This window comes from Xiphias gladius, chromosome 14 (assembly GCF_016859285.1).
Source record: "Xiphias gladius isolate SHS-SW01 ecotype Sanya breed wild chromosome 14, ASM1685928v1, whole genome shotgun sequence".
NCBI classification, from domain to species: domain Eukaryota; kingdom Metazoa; phylum Chordata; class Actinopteri; order Istiophoriformes; family Xiphiidae; genus Xiphias; species Xiphias gladius.
Genome location: NC_053413.1, coordinates 1270001 through 1287500, shown reverse-complemented (window position 1 = coordinate 1287500; position 17500 = coordinate 1270001). Strand labels below are relative to the sequence as shown.

The following is a 17500-nucleotide window of genomic DNA, read 5'->3' as shown; positions in this document are numbered from 1 at the left end:
TAGGAGTGGCCAAATCAACAGTTTCGTTCATTCTTAAAAAGAAGGAATGCACTGGCGAGCTCAGCAACACCAAAAGGCCTGTAAGACCGCTGCACACAACTAAAGTGGATTATCACAGAATTCTTTCCACGGTGAACAAAAAACCCTTCACAACATCTAGCTTGGCCAAGAATACACTTGAAGAGGTAGGCGTTTCATTGTCAAAGTCTACAATCAAGAGATGCCTTCGTGAATGTAAATACAGAGGGTTTACCACAAGGTGCAAACTACTGGTAACACTCAACAACATAAAGGCCATTAGGCTCTGCCAAAAAAACATCTAAAAAAGCCTGCCTAGATCTGGAACAAGATTCTTTGGACAGATGAAAGCAAAATTAACTTGTACCAGAATGATGGACAGAAAAAAGTAGGAACAGTGAAAGAAATGGCTGAAGATCCAAAGCAGACCACATCATCTCTCAAACAGTGTTATGGCATTGGCATGTATGGCTGCCAATGGAACTGGGTCACTGGTGTTTATTGATTTTGTGACTGCTGATATAAGTAGCAGGATGAATTCTGAAGTGTATAGGGCTATACTATCTGCTCAGATTCAGCCAAATGCTGCATAACTGATAGGACAGTGCTTCACAGTACATATGGATAATGACACAAAACATATTGTGAGAGCAACCCAAGAACGTCTGAAGGCGAATAAATGGTATATTCTTCAATGATCAAGTCAGTCACCTGACCTCAACCCAACTGAGCATGCTTTTCACTTACTGAAGACAAAACGGTGGGCAGAAATACCCACAAACAGCAACTGAAGGCGGCTGCAGTAAAGGCCTGGCTAAGCACTTCAAGGGAGGAAACAGCATTTGGTGATGTCCATGGGTTCGAGCCTTTAGGCGGTCATTGACTGCAAAGATTTTCATCCAAGTATTAAAAATAGTCCTTATATTTATAATTGTTAGTTTGTACAATTACTTTTGAGCCTCTGAAAATGAGTGACTATGTATAAAAATTGCTGTAATTCCTGAACGGCTCATTTGATATTTTTGTTAAACCCCTTTAATTAAAGCTGATAGTCTACACTTCAATCACATCTTGATGACATCGTTTCAAATCCCTTGTGGTGCTGTACAGAAGCAAAATTCCAAAAATGGTTTCACTCTCCAAATATGTGATTGTGTGTGTGTATGTGTGTGTATGTTTATATATTTAAATATACACATATTTAAAAATGTTAAATATGTTAAAAATCTATTAAATATTTCCCAGAAACAATACAATAGAAGAATTTTACATGGTTAGAACCGTTGCTCTGTGAATTTAAAAATTGTATTGTAATGTACATTCAGAGCTTCCTGCTTGGTAGAATACACTGTATAAAATGCATAATTTTACTTTTTAAAAGTTGCATCTGTTGGAAACAGGAAATATACAGTATAACATGAAAAAATGTACGGTTAATTCATTAACTAAAAAATATATCAGAGACAGCCACAGCAGAAAAGATTCATATAAATAAAGGGGGAAAAAATATCAGTTAGAACTGGATATGCTGACAAATACAGATAAGTATAGGACATCAAAGTGATGTCCATCCTCTGTCACTAATTTCACCATGTAGGTCTATTTATTTATTGGTTTATTTTTTATCTTTATTTGTTTTGTTGCTTCATCATTCATGCTGAATCAAGTATTCTGCATATTCAGAGAGAGAGCAAGAATGTAAAAATTACTTATTTAATCGGAGCTTGTAGTTCTCAGACACCTTAAGATTTTCTTAGCCTTCTATGAGTGGGCATCTACCATCCTTTCTTGTTAATCTGTTGTACTTTGTGGAAACAATCATCTTATCCTTCAGATGATTTTAAGAAGCAGGAACTGTACCCCATGCAGCTTTAATCTCTATAATTTTTCTGTTTTCTGTCTAAAGAAGGAATTTCTTCCTATTTCTGAACCACGTATCTTTAGTATAGTTGTATCTGTGTTCAGTTATGAACTCCACAAACATGCCATCCAGTACTACACAGCCTGTTAGTGTTCTTTTGAGCTCTGTTCTAATCTTAGTGTTAATCAGATATACAAGTCTATTTCCCAACTCCATGGTCATGTTATCAAATCAGTTTGAAGGTTTGATCAATGGACCGAAGATTATTCATTGGCTGGAAAGTTTCCAAATGGTCAATGTAGACTTTCCTGTCAGGTCACTTAACCTGGCCATAGTTAAGTAAGGTAAGGTCACTTTGAAAAAACGAGAAAGGCAAGGCTTATCATGAACTGAATTTCAACACACTGCAACATGAGCACATTGTATGAGGCATATCAAATTTAGGGACATTGTTAACTAGCGATAACTTTTATTTTATTTTATAGCCAATTCTAACTTTAAAATGGCATTTGTAAATTGATCTGTTAAAAAAATAACTTGACTGTGAAGTTGCCTCATTTCAAATTAGTATTTTATTATTTATTTATTTATTTTTTAGACTACAGCAAAATCTGGGAGTATATACATAAATGCAAAATACAGGCCCAAATCCCCAAATTTTCTCCCACCTCATGTTGGTGGGGTTTTTGGACTCAGCACTGTTACATTTGATTTCCAGTTCATTTTAGATTTGGGATTTTGGGATGCACTCAGATGCTAGAAAAAAATCTGAGAGTATCTTTAAGATAAACCTTTTCAATTTAGAAACAGCAGTTCAAGTATAGCAGAGCAAGCAGAACATTTAAAACCAGTTTTGATTGTTGTAAAGTTAACTAAAGCCTTTTGTGATTAGTTTTTCTTTTTTCTACTTATAATAGACGTCAAATTCTATCTTCATCTATTTTTTTAATTGTAATTGGCTTTTCAAAGCTAGATTGGCGCAGTTTATGCCAAAACATTGATCTTAAACAAACCCTTTCTTCAATTTAACAATTTTAGTTAACTTAGAAGTGGAGACATGGAGTGACAAGATTTTGTGACCTGCAGTTTTCAGTACACATCAGGTCTTGTCTTGTTTACTAGTTGGAATTTTATGTTCAATGACTGCTACTTAACTGAACTTTATCTTGAGAAAAACAATCATTAGGCATCAGCTGACTTTATCAGGACAGCTGTTGATTGGTCTGCACCAGAGAATAATACTGTTTAATACTATTCAATATTACTATTTAATAGATCATCACTCTCCAAGACGGAGTTGCCCTCTCACCTACACCGTCACAGAAAGATAATAGGGCCTTATCACCTTTTAAATAGCATGGGTTAGATTGTGTAACAGGTGTAGACATGGCACAAAATCATTACTGTAACTAACTGCTGTATAGTGATAAGCAAATAACATGTCACTTGATAGCTATGCATGTGGGAGGTGCATATGAGTGCTCCTTCAATGGAGTCTGTCCTATTTAGTTAAACTGAACTAAATAAGATAAACTGAGCAGATACAGTGTTCTTCAGTTAAAGTACCCCTAACAAAACTTGACTTTATTTTATTTTTTCAGACAACTTGTTCTCAAAACATATTGATTTGATCAGCCATTTTACGATTGTTTAGGTGTTTCAGTGTTGACAGAGATCTTTATGAAAAGGACATGAAAACACTAGTATAGATGGACAGTGTTTTCAGATCTAGTGGCTGAGTGTGGACATCTTGTGGACACCATTTTCTTACTGGTTTTCAAGGGAGCATGTGGCTGAAGTGTTTGGAGGGTTTGTATAATTCATATAACATCACTGTAACTCAACTTCCATGTCAGCAAGTTTTTAGTTAAAGTGAGCAAAACAAAATGCATACTGTTTGATATTTGGTGAGTAACTTTACCTATGGTTTCCTAATCATCTTTAAAAGGATATCAGGTGTCTATCCTCATGCGTAAGATTATTGAGTCAACTACTAGCTCACTCAAAACTGAAGGTATTTATGAATAAGTTTTTGGGTTTGAAGGGTAAAATCATTGCTGACCATGACAAATAAGAAACAGATGAAAAATAACAAATATCCAGAGTAATTAGCAATTTCCAGTCCTGTTGGAATGAATCCTGTCCGAATAAGACTTAAGGTAAAACAACAAATAAGAGCATAAACTGCCCTCTGTGACTCCTTATAAGTGATTATCCTTTTCACTCACTTTTTCCTGTACCTATCACTCCTCCCCCTGTAGACTACTGTGCCAGTAAGTTTGCAGCAGTAGGTTTTGCAGAGTCAGTGGGTCTGGAGCTGCTGGCAACTGGGAAAGATGGCGTCAAGACCACCATTGTGTGCCCGTACTTCATCAACACTGGAATGTTTGATGGATGTCAAACTAAGTAGGTCTCTTTACATGATTTTCAAATTTGACTGTTTTGTTTTTTTCATACAGCTGACACTCTTGCCTGAAATGAAAATGATCATTAAAAATAATTTGCACATGTAAACATGATATCCAGCAGCCTGTATCATGATGGATTTTCAGTTTAGTCTGCCTCTCTTTATGTGGCTTCACTGTGTCTATCATTCGGAATCCTGGATAACCACTATCACAAAGCTTGTTATCAACTGGCTCAGTCAGCTCAGATTCACATGAAAGAAGTATATTTCTTCATTATAAGTCAATAACATGCAACATCAACAAGCTTGAGCAGAGTAATTATTATGTCATAAGATTAAAGTGTTTTGATTTTGGCAAGCTTAGGTTATTGCAATAGCAAACATCAAAAATGAAATAAATACAATATAATATACAAATTTTAGAAATAAGAAATATGGCTTTAGAAATAAGGCTAAAATAATGAGTAAGCATTATTATCCCACCATTGTCTGTAAGGCAGTTTATAGAAAATCATATTTGACATTTTTGTGTTTTTGTTTCATTTTGAAGAAATGAATAACGAATAAATTTAAAAACAATTATGGGTAAGAAATACACTTTATTTCAAAACAGTTAGCAGAACATTCTGTTTCTGCCAAAGCTAGAAAGGAAAACAACAGATGTATGTGCAAGTTTGAGCATCCCGGACAAATTCCATATTTTGTTGATTTTTGGAGAAAATAAGTAAATACAACCCCCCTGCATTGGACAGACATTAAAAATGACCCATGAATCGAAAACAAACATTTGTACATGCCACAATTGCTGTTTATTTATTGTTTATTTTTTAAGTTAATGAAATAAAAAGCAACAGTGCATTAACATTTGAAGAGAGGCTTGTTTTTAATGTCTGTTTGCTTACTAATCAACAAAATGTTATTTTTGTGAAATATGCCCAAATCTTTGCATGCACCTGTACAGATAGACTAACCGGGTGAAAAAAGACTTGAAGAGAAAAAAAAAGAAAAAAAAAGAATGCCAAATAAGGTCTGTCTGAAATGTTACATTTATAAATCACTATGAACTTACTGACAGCATATCAATGATTTTGTCTAATAATATGTATGCAACAGTGGCTACAGAGGGCAAACAACAGTCATTTATCAGTATTGTCAACTATAATCCTGGTGATTATTAGAGACACTTTTTAAAACCTAGACCTACGTATGGTTTTGCAAAAAAAAGCAAATGAAATCTGTCTCAGACATAATCATGGAAGGCAGTGGTTTTTCTGTTCATGTCTCTTCTAACTTAAATATAAAGACAGTTTTGTCATACAGCATAGGTTACTATGTTGATCTAATTAGACTAAAAGTGAGCCCAACTTTGTGACAATTGAAAACCTGAGTTAAGCCCAAGCATAGCAGGTGTTTCCTCACCTCCAGCTATGTTTGTAGTTTCTCAGTAACACTAAAATTATAAAAAACAATGGAATGATGATATACATGCTGGAATGAAAGTGACATAGGTTTTATTGACATGCCTGTCATCTGTCACTGCCGATCAGATTATGAGGGCAAGTAGAGCAGAGCAGTAAGTTCTCTGGTAATTGAACTGAACTGGGTTTACTTAGAAAAAAGACACAAATCTGCACTCTCAGTTTGTGTTTGTTAATGACAGAATTATCTCTGGTTATACAGGTGATGTCACGACTGATCAGTGTGTGGGTTGTTCTTTGTTCAGTCTGTCCTCTTCACTTGCTTGGTAGTTAATGCTAGTTAGCCAGCAGTCTGCAGATATCATGTCTTGTTGTTTGTGTTTCTTGACAAGACAGCAGGAGCAGATAAATACGTGTGCAGCCTTTTCTGTTAACTAGTGATAATTAAACTGGATGTCTGTTCTCTCCTTAGTTGAAGCATTTTGTACTGACAGTTGTGGTTAGGTGTATTGGCACTCACAAAATGGCAAGTTAATATGTAGTCACCAGTGGAAATGACATCCCTAACATTATTTCTGAGGAGAGCTGCAGACATGAAGTCACCAGTTTTTCAGTCATCAGCAGTAATCATATTTCAGACAATGCCATAACATACAATGTTGATGCCTCTGCAATCATCAATTCAATAATGCTCTCTTTGGATCACTCTAGGGACTCAAATGATTGGCTAATATCACCTCAGCTAAGCTTGGCTTGGCTTATAATGTTGAACCATTCATACAAGTTATCACCTCTCATCATCTCTTTTCATATAATGTCCTCTGTTCTGATTTTTTTATTTTTTAATTATTTATTTTTTTAAATGTATAAATGCCGTGTCACTATTCTCAGTCCTTGGCTTTAGTAATCATATGGCCTGTGTTAATAGTTTCCTATAGATTTTCATGTCCTGGGTTTATTGACGTGGGTGTATGTTTCTGTCTGAGTGTCCATACAGAAAGCCATTAAGCAGTGCTAGCTCTGGGCATTATATCCTGGCCAGTTTGCAAAAGACTGGTATGAGACTGATTGACATATTAGAGGAGAAGAGGAGGTGAACAAGGGGACAGGAGTAAAGAGGAGGGTCGTAGTTTATGTAACTTGGCAAGTCAATTAAGAATAAAGTCTTATTTTTAATGACTCCCCTGAAAGCCAGGGCCCTCCAGGGGTCAGAAATGGAATGGAAATGAATCAAGGAAAAGAAACAAGAAAATAAAAAGAGTGGGACTGAGAGAAAGATGAAGTGTAATATTTTTAGGGAGCATGAAATAGATCAGTAGGGTTAAATTACCCTGTTGAAGTTTATCATAGAAACCTCCCTGTTTTCTTGTTAGCTCCTATTTGTTATTTCTGCAGTTTGCTTTTTGCTGCAAACTCAACACTTTTTCCATCTGTTCACATCCAAATACTTCAATTGGTTCAGGTGCAATGAAGTCCATACTAAACTTCACTTTGTTAAAAACTCTGCTCACTGCTTGGCCAACTGCACCCACTGCAAAGATCACATCTCATCAGTGTTCCAAGACCTCCACTAGCTTCTGGACAGAACCCCACAGATGAACTATTAAACACATCAAACTTGAATAGATTGATACATTTGTTTACATTTTCAAATGAATTCCACACAATGTCAGTTTGATGTTGTTCAACAGCCAGGCGGCTGATGCGGTGTGTAAAATACCTTCCAACCCTTGCTCACCACAGCAAGGAGACCTGCTAGAGTGCACATCTTCACTTCCACTATGCAAGTGTTAATTCTGCTGTATGCCAAAAGGAGTCATGATTTCCTGTGATTTTATTTGTCTGCATTGTATAGTGTATACTAGGACTGAGTGATATGGCTGAGAACAATGTCACGACATTTATAACTATATTTTTCCAATATCTATTTATATCATGATATGGCACGTATGCAAGTTAATATAAAATAATGGATTTTCAGTGTTCCACTGATATTTGATAAAAGATATTGAATTATTGCCCAGTTCTACTGAATATACATGTATCTGTGGGTTATTATGGTTAATTTAGTATACATACTTTTAATGTATACTCAAAGATCACAGAATGTTTATTGATGACAATTGGTTTAACGTCATCGAAAAGACATGGAAATCCACTGGCCAAAATATGTATGAACCCTATTAATTGCTGCAGTTATTTCCACATTAAGGGGATCTCCATTCTCATTCTCTCAACATGCAAATGATCTCTCAAAACCCATTTATTCAGACTTTTGACTTCCCTGCTTAACCCCCCAACCCCTCATCTACTCTCTTCTCCCCAGTTTACAATTGTACTACTTTATCCTGGGTTCTACTCTGTTTTAATCTTAATTTCACTAAAAAAGATATTATAAAATATTATGTAAATTTGATTGATATAAATTGTCTTAAAAAGACAAAGTCATAGTAACAGAGAAGTTTGTTTGGCACTATGTTGCATCGATCGAAATAATGCAAGTGGGCATTTTCTTTGCTATTTCTCCTCACTGGCTTCTATTTGGCATTTACCTATTTGAACACATGGCAATCTTAAAGAATAATGGTAGATAGAGGACTTTGTAAATGTTCAGACTACCCTTTCATTTCTATTCAGTCAAGGCACGGATGCCTTGGGATTTTTGTTGCCCCACTCTAGATTCAAATTAATAAAAGGAAATATGAGCTAGATCAAATAATATTGTAGCTTAATATGACATTGGATATATAAATAGACGTCATAAACCAATTACATGATGCTTTTTTTCTCTGAGTTAACTATATTACCCCTTGATATTACTGAGTGTATATTAAGAGGTAATATTAATGCATTTGTCATAATTTAATGCATCAGTGTCTCTTTATCCAGTTGACAGTCAGGAGCAAATTCATAGCAAATCTTGTACCAAATAAGAAGACACAAAGCCACTTGTTAATGAAAAATATACAGTAGCTGTATAGGTTAACTAGGCTTCCTCTGCACACAGGAAGATGTCTGAGACTATGTCTACATAAGGCCGACTAACTCTTAAAATGCTGTTATCATATGAAGACGATTTGCATCCATATTAGCTTTTCCAGGTAATTTTTTGGGGAACTCCGTTCACAGTGAAACACTGGAACCATGAAAGGACTACTGAACGGGCCTAACGTGCACAGGCCAAGAAGTCCGAGGAGTCAAGGGGCTCTGGGCCAGAGCCTCTTTTTTGAAAGTTCTTGTTGGAAAGTCAATCAAATTACCACAAAGAGACACAAAATCAGTACAAAGAGACTCAAAATGACTATAAAAAGATGTAAAACAGCCATTAAGAATCACCAAACGACCATAAAGAGACTCTAAACAACTACAGACACACATAAAGGTCACTAAGAGAAACAAAATGACCAGAAGGAGACTGAAAACAACCACAAAAAGATACAAAATAACCAGAAAGAGATACAAAATAACTACAGGCTCAAAACCACTGCAAAGAGAGATGAAACAACTACGATGACTACTATGACGCAACGTTTTGCATGTCTTTGAGTCTGCGGTTCTGATACTGTGAAGACCCAAGACTCAAAGACTGTTTTGTAAAAGTTCCCTTTTTACAGGTGTGTGCCCAGGGTCTGCTGTTTCATATTATTTCAATGACTGGAAAAATATAAAAACAGCTAAATCTCCTCGTCTTCACTCTCTTATTAATTAGCAAACATCAAAACTGCATCACAGTGGAATTCTGGTTAGGAGCAGAAAAGCAAGCCAGCTGATAAAGTTCACAGACTGAGAGGCGACTAGAAGTTACCGTCTTAACCTTACTGGCACACAGCCCTCGACCCTCACTGGGCTGGTATACATCATTGTATTGGAAAAGCTCTGTTTTCCCCTGTACATACTGAAACACCAAGCCAGCATTTTAAGATTTGCACACTCTGGGGACTGTTTTGTAAAAGTTCCATTTTGGGGGGAGGAAAACAACATAGGTGTTGAGATCTCATGCCATGTGTTCGGAACAATAGTGGGCCTACATCCGCTCCTCCTTGCTTTTCCCTGTGCGCCGTTGTTGCAGTTGTGCCCTTATCTCCAGGAAAGAGCACTTTATATTTTCACTAACCTACATGCAGCCGCTCGTTTTATTCTGCATCATAATATGTGTCCTATAAATTTAGCCTGTAATATGATGCATGTTTGGTGTCCCATGTTGCCAACTTATTCCACTAATCAGTGAAATTGATGTTGAAAGATGTTGACTGTTGTGCTATGCATTACTAATATTATCAGCTCTGCACATGCACTTTATCATCTGTTCTTCCGCATTTAGTGAAACTGTAACCACGACACTGAGAGCTTCATTTACATGTATCACTTTGCACATAAAATCAGATTATCTTGTGCTTAAAACAGTTTACCGGTGGCACAACGCAAGAGCACGTGCAATAAACAACACTCCCTCTCTCCTCTGCATGTGAGCAGTGACTTCAACCTTTTACTGTCAGTGATTAACTTGTGTTTTGATATTTCCATGTGTTTGGATCCAGCTATCCCATGGTGGTGGGGCAAAAATATCAGGTGCACAGGTGTCCTGCACCTGATTGTTGTAGGTGAATGCCCTCAGATGGTACTGCAACGCAAGGCCGTTTTAAATTTTTAGAGTAATTTATCAAACAAACATTACTTTCCATTTTTACTGTTTTACCTTGTTTGTAGACTCTGATACATTATGTTATGACAAAAGCTTTAATATTACCTCTTTTTATACACTGTATATCTGTGCCCTACTTAACTTCAACTCTCCAACAAGCCTGGCTACGTGATTCAGGCATCAAGTCATTGATTTATGATGGGCATTCAGATACCTGAAGTCATACTGTATCAGGCTACAATATGATCTAATCTAATTCATATTTATTTTTATTGTTTTGAATCTGGCGTAGGGCAACAAAAATTATGGGGTGTCCGTGTCTGTTTCGCTCATCCAGTTACGGTGGTTATAACCATTCATGGTCACCATGCGTCTAAGCCAGCTCAGCTAGGCATAAAAGACCTAACAATTGAGTGCATGCTAGACCCAGCTCTGAGCACATCAGGAATCACTGAACTTCAACAGTAATAATGCAAGTTTTGATATTTAACTATATGCTCTGTCTTAACAGCTATCTGGATAAAGCGTCTCCAGCAGGGCTGGACATGCAACTCAGCATCATATAATTGGTTTTAAGTTGTGACAGAGTCAAATATCTGATTTCACGCATATCAGGCTACATCAAATGATCTAATTTATAATTATTTTTAGGTTATTATTTGTAACTGTTTGGGCAGCGAGTGAACGAGGGGCAGAGCCTGAAATCAGGTGTCTCACAACACAAACAATATTAAATCAACAGAATGAATTACTTATTCAAGAGCACAGATTATTAATTTGAGTGCAGAAATTTTGAGAGTGAATAAAAACTTGTTTGAGTCATTTGTTTATTAAAAACTAGTGACCAACCGTTTTAGTAAATTACTGAGCCTTATCTTAAAATGTATTGTAAGATTTTTAATTTTAAAATTTAAAACTATATATTTGTGAGGTGTTTTTAAAGATTTTTTTCTACACTAGGAACCAATGAGTTGTCTAATTTTTGCTTACTTTGTGTAATAGAAAACACAAACTTTAACTATCTCTAAAGCCAAGAAGACAGATGGATAAATAGACGAGACAAGCCACTAACTATTCAACAAAAACACAAAATAATGCCAGAGGTCTCTGTGGTGATGGTAGACTGGCGGACATTAGACTGACAGTGTCTATCTGTTTTTACCTACCCATAAAAGCACACAGACACAGACACACACACACACAATTACAGGGCCATTGTGGTACACTCCTATATGTCCTGGGGTTAGGTTTTAAAAGTGTTTGGAGACTTGTGTCTATGTTTATTTCTGTCTTCCTGCCTTTATCAATCCAACAGTCCCCCGAAGCCACCAGGACGAATGCAGCACCAAACACCTGGCCTGTCACTTTCTACTTTTCACATCTGTACACAGAGGTCAAATAACCACAAAATATAAAAAAAAAACCTTGATCATTGGTGGGATTGCTGTGTAAGCAATCCCATTATATGTTATTCTAAGCCCCAAAATTTTCTCTTTATTTGTGGGATTGCTGTGCAACAAATCACGCTGCCCGAACTATATGTTCTTCTTGTCAGCCATTTTGTTTATTAATATATATTCCTCTCACTTTTTCAGCACCTAACTACGGACTAGTGGTGCGGAACACACCATTCGTAGAAACTCCATTCAAACATCAAAACATGCGACTTTTCTCATCAATATGTCTCATAATTTCTGAAAATTTCAACATTTAGACTGCAATTTTTCCCCATAAAAATAAATGGACGGAATATTCAAAGGCTAGAGTGGGTGATATAATACACATTAGGATGAGTTAAGCTGTCCTCACAACTACAAATTTCACTCTTCACACAACATTTTCTGCCAGAACATAGGCAAATTTGCTCTACAAGTGTTGGTAATTGTCGGTAATTGGTTCAATGCTGTTGATAGTTGCATTTTTTTCTCTTAATCCTTTTTCTTGTGTTCATCAGGTGGCCAAGACTGTTGCCAATCCTCAATCCAGACTATGTAGCCAAGAAGATCATCCATGCTGTGCTCACAGACCAGGTCTACCTACTGCTGCCCAAGAGCATGTACTTCATTGCTGCTTTCAAGAAGTTAGTGTCTACCTTTTCTGTTCTCTTCAACTGATGTTACACACATCTCTCTACATACAGAACTCAGTGTCACTGAGTAGTTTATATCTACTGCGTCAATAATGCAGTCATTTTAGAACTAAAGTTGTTAATGTCCATTATTTCTACTCTTCTTTTCTCTCTCAACCTTTGTGTCAGTCCTTGTAGTCTCTCGCCTGTTATTTTCACCAGTAACTGATTCTAGGCCATGCTCACATTAATGTAGATAGATTTGAAAATGTCAAATGTGGTTCTGGCAAACTACAATTGTCAGATTATAAAAGCATAACGTCCTCACAGAAATAACAAAAAAAGGCTTGCATACCTTTTTTTCTTCCTTTGGCTTCTACTGGAAACCAACAAAATGGTGTATTTTAGCCATCATTTGATAAGTAGTGGAGTTAAACAGACATGGCCAAATAATCTTGATTTTTCTCAACAGGTTGAGACTTGCTGTTAATGACCCTCTGTGATCATATACTATTAGGTTTCAAAAATAGCCAACCATACAATATAGATGTTGTCATTGACAAATATGTCTGTTTTTGTTGTCAGTACAGCTAAAAATTATTTATCACAGGTCATAAATACTAGCTATTAACCAAAGCTATCATTATTATTGATCCTGTCAGCTGTTTTCATGAATGTCGCTGTTGTACATGTTGCTAATTAGTATTCAATGCCACTCTAAGCCAAATTAAATATCTCTGACCTTATAGTGTGATGGTTCCAGCTCTAGTGTAGAATGTTTGTGGGTTGAAGCGTATTCATATAATCGATGATTGTACCATAGTGACAGTATAGTATTTGGAGTTCTGAGTAATGAATGTGACTGCTCTCAGACTAGTATTTTCTTTTTTCATGCACTTGCTTAGCAATGAGGCACATATCCCCACCCCTTGCTCCCTGACATGACCCTAAAGCTCTGAGGTCAAATGAAGGGTCAGAGGTCAGCCTAAATAGAACAGGAGGTCTAAATGTAGCCAAAGAACGTAAGTGTCTAAATCTCTTTGTTGAACTTTGACCCCTCTGGGTGGTGAGCTTTATACTTTATGGCTTGTCTGCTGGTTTTTTGCCAAGGTCTCATTTAATCACACTATTATAAATAGTGTCTAAATGATATTGTAATGGAGGTAATGTAGCAAACAACTAATAATGATACACACCTACAGTTGTTCATTTCCCAACTAAAATTATCAGCTACTATTCTGACATGATTATTCACATCTGAGTATGTGAATAATCATGTTCAAAATAGCTTTAGCTAGAGTTTTAATGATGCTCACTGTGTTAGTTGATGAATAGTGCAGCCACTAAAATAAATAGCAACTGCAGAAAGAGCATTTCACACTTGAACTGATGCCTGTACTCTTTTGTCTGGTGCTAATAGAGATATTATGTGAGAAGAAAATTTTGAAATCTGTCTGCATTCAAAACCACACTAGGCAATTATCCCTTTTAAGGGCTTTAGTGATTGTGGAGCCCACATAAGGTGTCTGACTTCATACTGACATGAAACCACAGTTTAATTTCTTTACTTTTATCTATGGGGGTGTTATCATCCTGGGATATCAGTGCACACTGAGTGACCATTATATTACCATTTCGATTCCTTGGCCGTTTTACCCACAAGAGCTAAAATTAGACCCAGAGACTGCACATACCATGATATGCATACCAGATGGCAACATGTAGGTGGGTTTGGCTATCTCCAATTGAAAGCCAGTGTGAATGTAGCACACTGGGGTGGAGGATGACTCATACAAACATTTTCCATTGACCAGGGTTCTGTGCCTGTTACACCAGGTTATGTGTTTTTGTGCGTTGGCCTCGGTTACAATTGGTCTTGTAATGGCAGCCCGGCGCATGAATTCCATTTTGCTGCTCATGACGTACAGTTTTTATCGAGATGGGTCACAGAGTTGCTGATTCAATGCTGTTGTCATTTTCAGCCTGTACCTCCTGTGGCATTAACCATCTGCAACAAAAACCTGTGTGTCTACCTGTTCTGATGAGTTTTTGTTTGTCACCAGTGTTCTTTTAGCCAGTGCAGTTTGTCCATATTTGGCGTATCTTGTCACGATGTTTGAGATTGGTGCCCTTGGCATATTAAATAATTTTGTTTGTTTGTGCAATTCAGGCTTCAATTTAAGTCAGTTTGAAACTCTGTTCGGTGTTTGTTTTTTTTATAAAACCCTTGTCTTTAGACTTCGTTTATAACAGATGCTCGCCGTATTGCCAGTAACCATCCTGACATCTGTAGCTTGATTTCCTATTGTGGTTTGGTTACTTTAAAGTTAAATTTCTTCCTCTACTGTGTGGACTGCATGGAAAGTTTGCATTAATCTCTCCATTAAAGATTTTCAACATGGTTTTTAGATATTCCGTTTCTGAATTTCAGATTTTTATTCAACCATCACTTGCTTGTATGTTTGACATACCCTCACTCTCTTCATCAAGTTACCATTCAGTTTACTTTATTTCCCAAGAATTATCCACTCATTATCACTGCTGCTTTAAAGGGAGTCCTGGGAACAGAAATGGACTTGATTTAGAATCTATAGCTACGCTAGTGGCTTAGTGAAGCTAAAATTCTAATTGTAAAGAAGACCAAACTGAAATTTTTTATCGTTAATCAGGAAATGAAAAGATATGAGCCAGAGAAATTTTAATTTTGAGGAACACTAGCACAAATAATATCAGTAGCAGAACATGGAAGGCACCAAGGTGTATCCACTGCCATCAGTTCATTTGACAGAGATACTGTATTTAGATTAATTAAAATGTTGAATGCAATTACTGCAGCTATGACAGAAGCAAAGTAAGATTTGATTTTATTATATTATTTTATATATTTCTTCCTTGTTCTCATCTTGTCCCTCATCATCCTCTTTAGTGTTCTACAGTGGAAGTTGACCTCCCTTCTTGGCTCTTACCTGGGATTGTCAGGTTGTCGAAACAGACTGCCACACTAACCTCAGTCACACACTCAGTGTTACTACCATGTTTTCTTGCAGACCTTTTGAAACAAAATGTAGGTAGTTAGGTGGCTACTAGGGCTAGAATGATGCTATGGGAATAGGTTACTTAAATCTTTCTTGTCTGTGTGTGTGTGTGTGTGTGTGTGTGTGTGTGTGTGTGTGTGTGTGTGTGTGTGTGTGTGTGTGTGTGTGCGTGTGTGTGTTAAAGTGTGTGTGTTAAACCAGAATAAGGACTCTAGCACTAGCACTTTGTATAAACTTTGTATCAAGTATGGAGAGCCCTGTTTTTATGGTAGTTGCAGGATGCAGCTATCTCTAAGTCTGAGGATAATTTTTCAAGACGATCTTATCACCAGGATTATTGTTCTCTATTTATTCATGAGGACAGTGCTCTCTAGAACAGAGCTGACAGCATGATTTATCTTGACGTCAGATTGTTAAGTGTGCATTTAGAGATAAACAATCCTCACTGTTACCCAGACACTTTATGCAAAATGTGCCTAATTATTGTCCTTTGTTAATATATTGTCTTTGTAAATGCTGACATAGAAAAGTGTTTAATAAAGATTGTGGATTTTGTCCTGAATTGAAATTATGTATGTTTTATGATAAAGCCAATTCTCACGTCTCATCAGCAACAGTTAGGTTGTAACTCTACTGTCACTAAGGCATAGGTGTGTTCAACATTTGAATAATTTGAAGTGACTATTCCATCTATCTGTACTTCAACTTGTAATGATTCTGTCTTATCTTAATAGGGATGTAATGTAACTTGTTACTGAAAGGTAACCAGTTTCTTTAGCAGACTCGTAAAATCTTTGCAGGCTGAGTAAATGCGCCCTCCTGCTCTTAAATGTTGCTGCCAACTACTGTTGAGGTGCCCCAGAGCAAGCCACGGAACCTCCAACTGATCCACTGAAACTCCTCAGTGACTGCTTGCAGTCCCCAATAAGAATTATGATTCTAATTATTACAGTGAAAGTCACACCAAATATGACTAATAATTTGAATGGAGTTGCTGCAATCTGTGAATTCACTCACCGCAGCAAAGTAAACCTGCATTTGCCCTTGGTTTAAATTTGGTGACCGCTGATGTTCTAAAGCCCACTGACGACAGCAGTAAACATTGTTAACAGAACTGACCTTGTGAAGTGGTGGTCACGATGTAGAGTCTACAGTGGACAAAGTTTCGTGCACTAGAGTGGCATGAAAAAGTTTGGGCACCCCTGGTCAAAACTATTCTGTTACTGTGAATAGTTAAGTGAGCAGAGGGTGAACTGATCTCAAAAACGCATAAAGTCAAAGGTGAAACATTCTTTTCAACATTTTAAGCCAGATTAGTGTATTGTATTATTTTTTTGTTTTGTACAAGTTTAGAGTGAAAAAAAGGAAAGGAGCACCATAGAGATTTGAGCTCTACGATAATTTTTACCAAGTTCTCAGACCTTAATTAGCTTGTTAGGGCTGTGGCTTGTTCACAATCATCGTTGCGAAAAGCTAGGCGATGCAAATTTCAAAGCTTTATAAATACTCTGACTCCTCAGACCTTGTCCCAACAATCAGCAGCCATGGGCACCTCTAAGTAGCTGCCTAGCACTCTGAAAATTAAAATAAAAATTATGCCCACAGAGCAAGAGAAGGCTATGTGAAGATAGCAAAGCGTTTTCAGGTAGCCTTTTTCAGTTCGTAATGTAATTAAGAAATGGCAGTTAACAGGAGTGATTGAGGTCAAGTTGAGGTCTGGAAGATCTTGTAAACTTTAGGAGAGAACTGCTCGTAAGATTGCTAGAAAGGCATATGAAAACCTCCCTTTGACTACAAAAGACTTTCAGGAAAATAAATCATACTCTGGGGTGGTGGTGCAGAGTTCCAGGTCACAGGTTTTCATAAAAAGAAAACCTTTCCTGCATCCTCATCACAAAATTCAGAATTAGATGTTTGCAAAGGAACATCTAAACAAGCTTGATGCATTTTGGAAACAAATCCTGTGGACTGATGAAGTTAAAATAGAACTTTTTTGGCACAATGAGTAAAGGTATGTTTGGAGAAAAATGGGTGCAGAATTTCATGAAAAG

General features: G+C 36.8%; 1 protein-coding gene across 2 annotated transcripts in view; it reads left to right on the top strand.

Moving 5' to 3' along the window:
• Positions 1-17500, top strand: part of LOC120798871 (epidermal retinol dehydrogenase 2-like) — a 60715-nt gene that overhangs the window by 14368 nt on the left and 28847 nt on the right. Inside the window, exons 5-7 of one of the 2 annotated variants that reach the window (XM_040143654.1) lie at positions 4141-4285; positions 12301-12426; positions 15341-16011. In XM_040143654.1, the coding sequence (XP_039999588.1) occupies positions 4141-4285; positions 12301-12426; positions 15341-15419 (350 nt within the window). In that variant the 3' untranslated portion in view covers positions 15420-16011. Of the gene's footprint in view, positions 1-4140; positions 4286-12300; positions 12427-15340; positions 16012-17500 lie in introns of those variants that run through there. The other variant, XM_040143653.1, reaches the window with a different exon arrangement.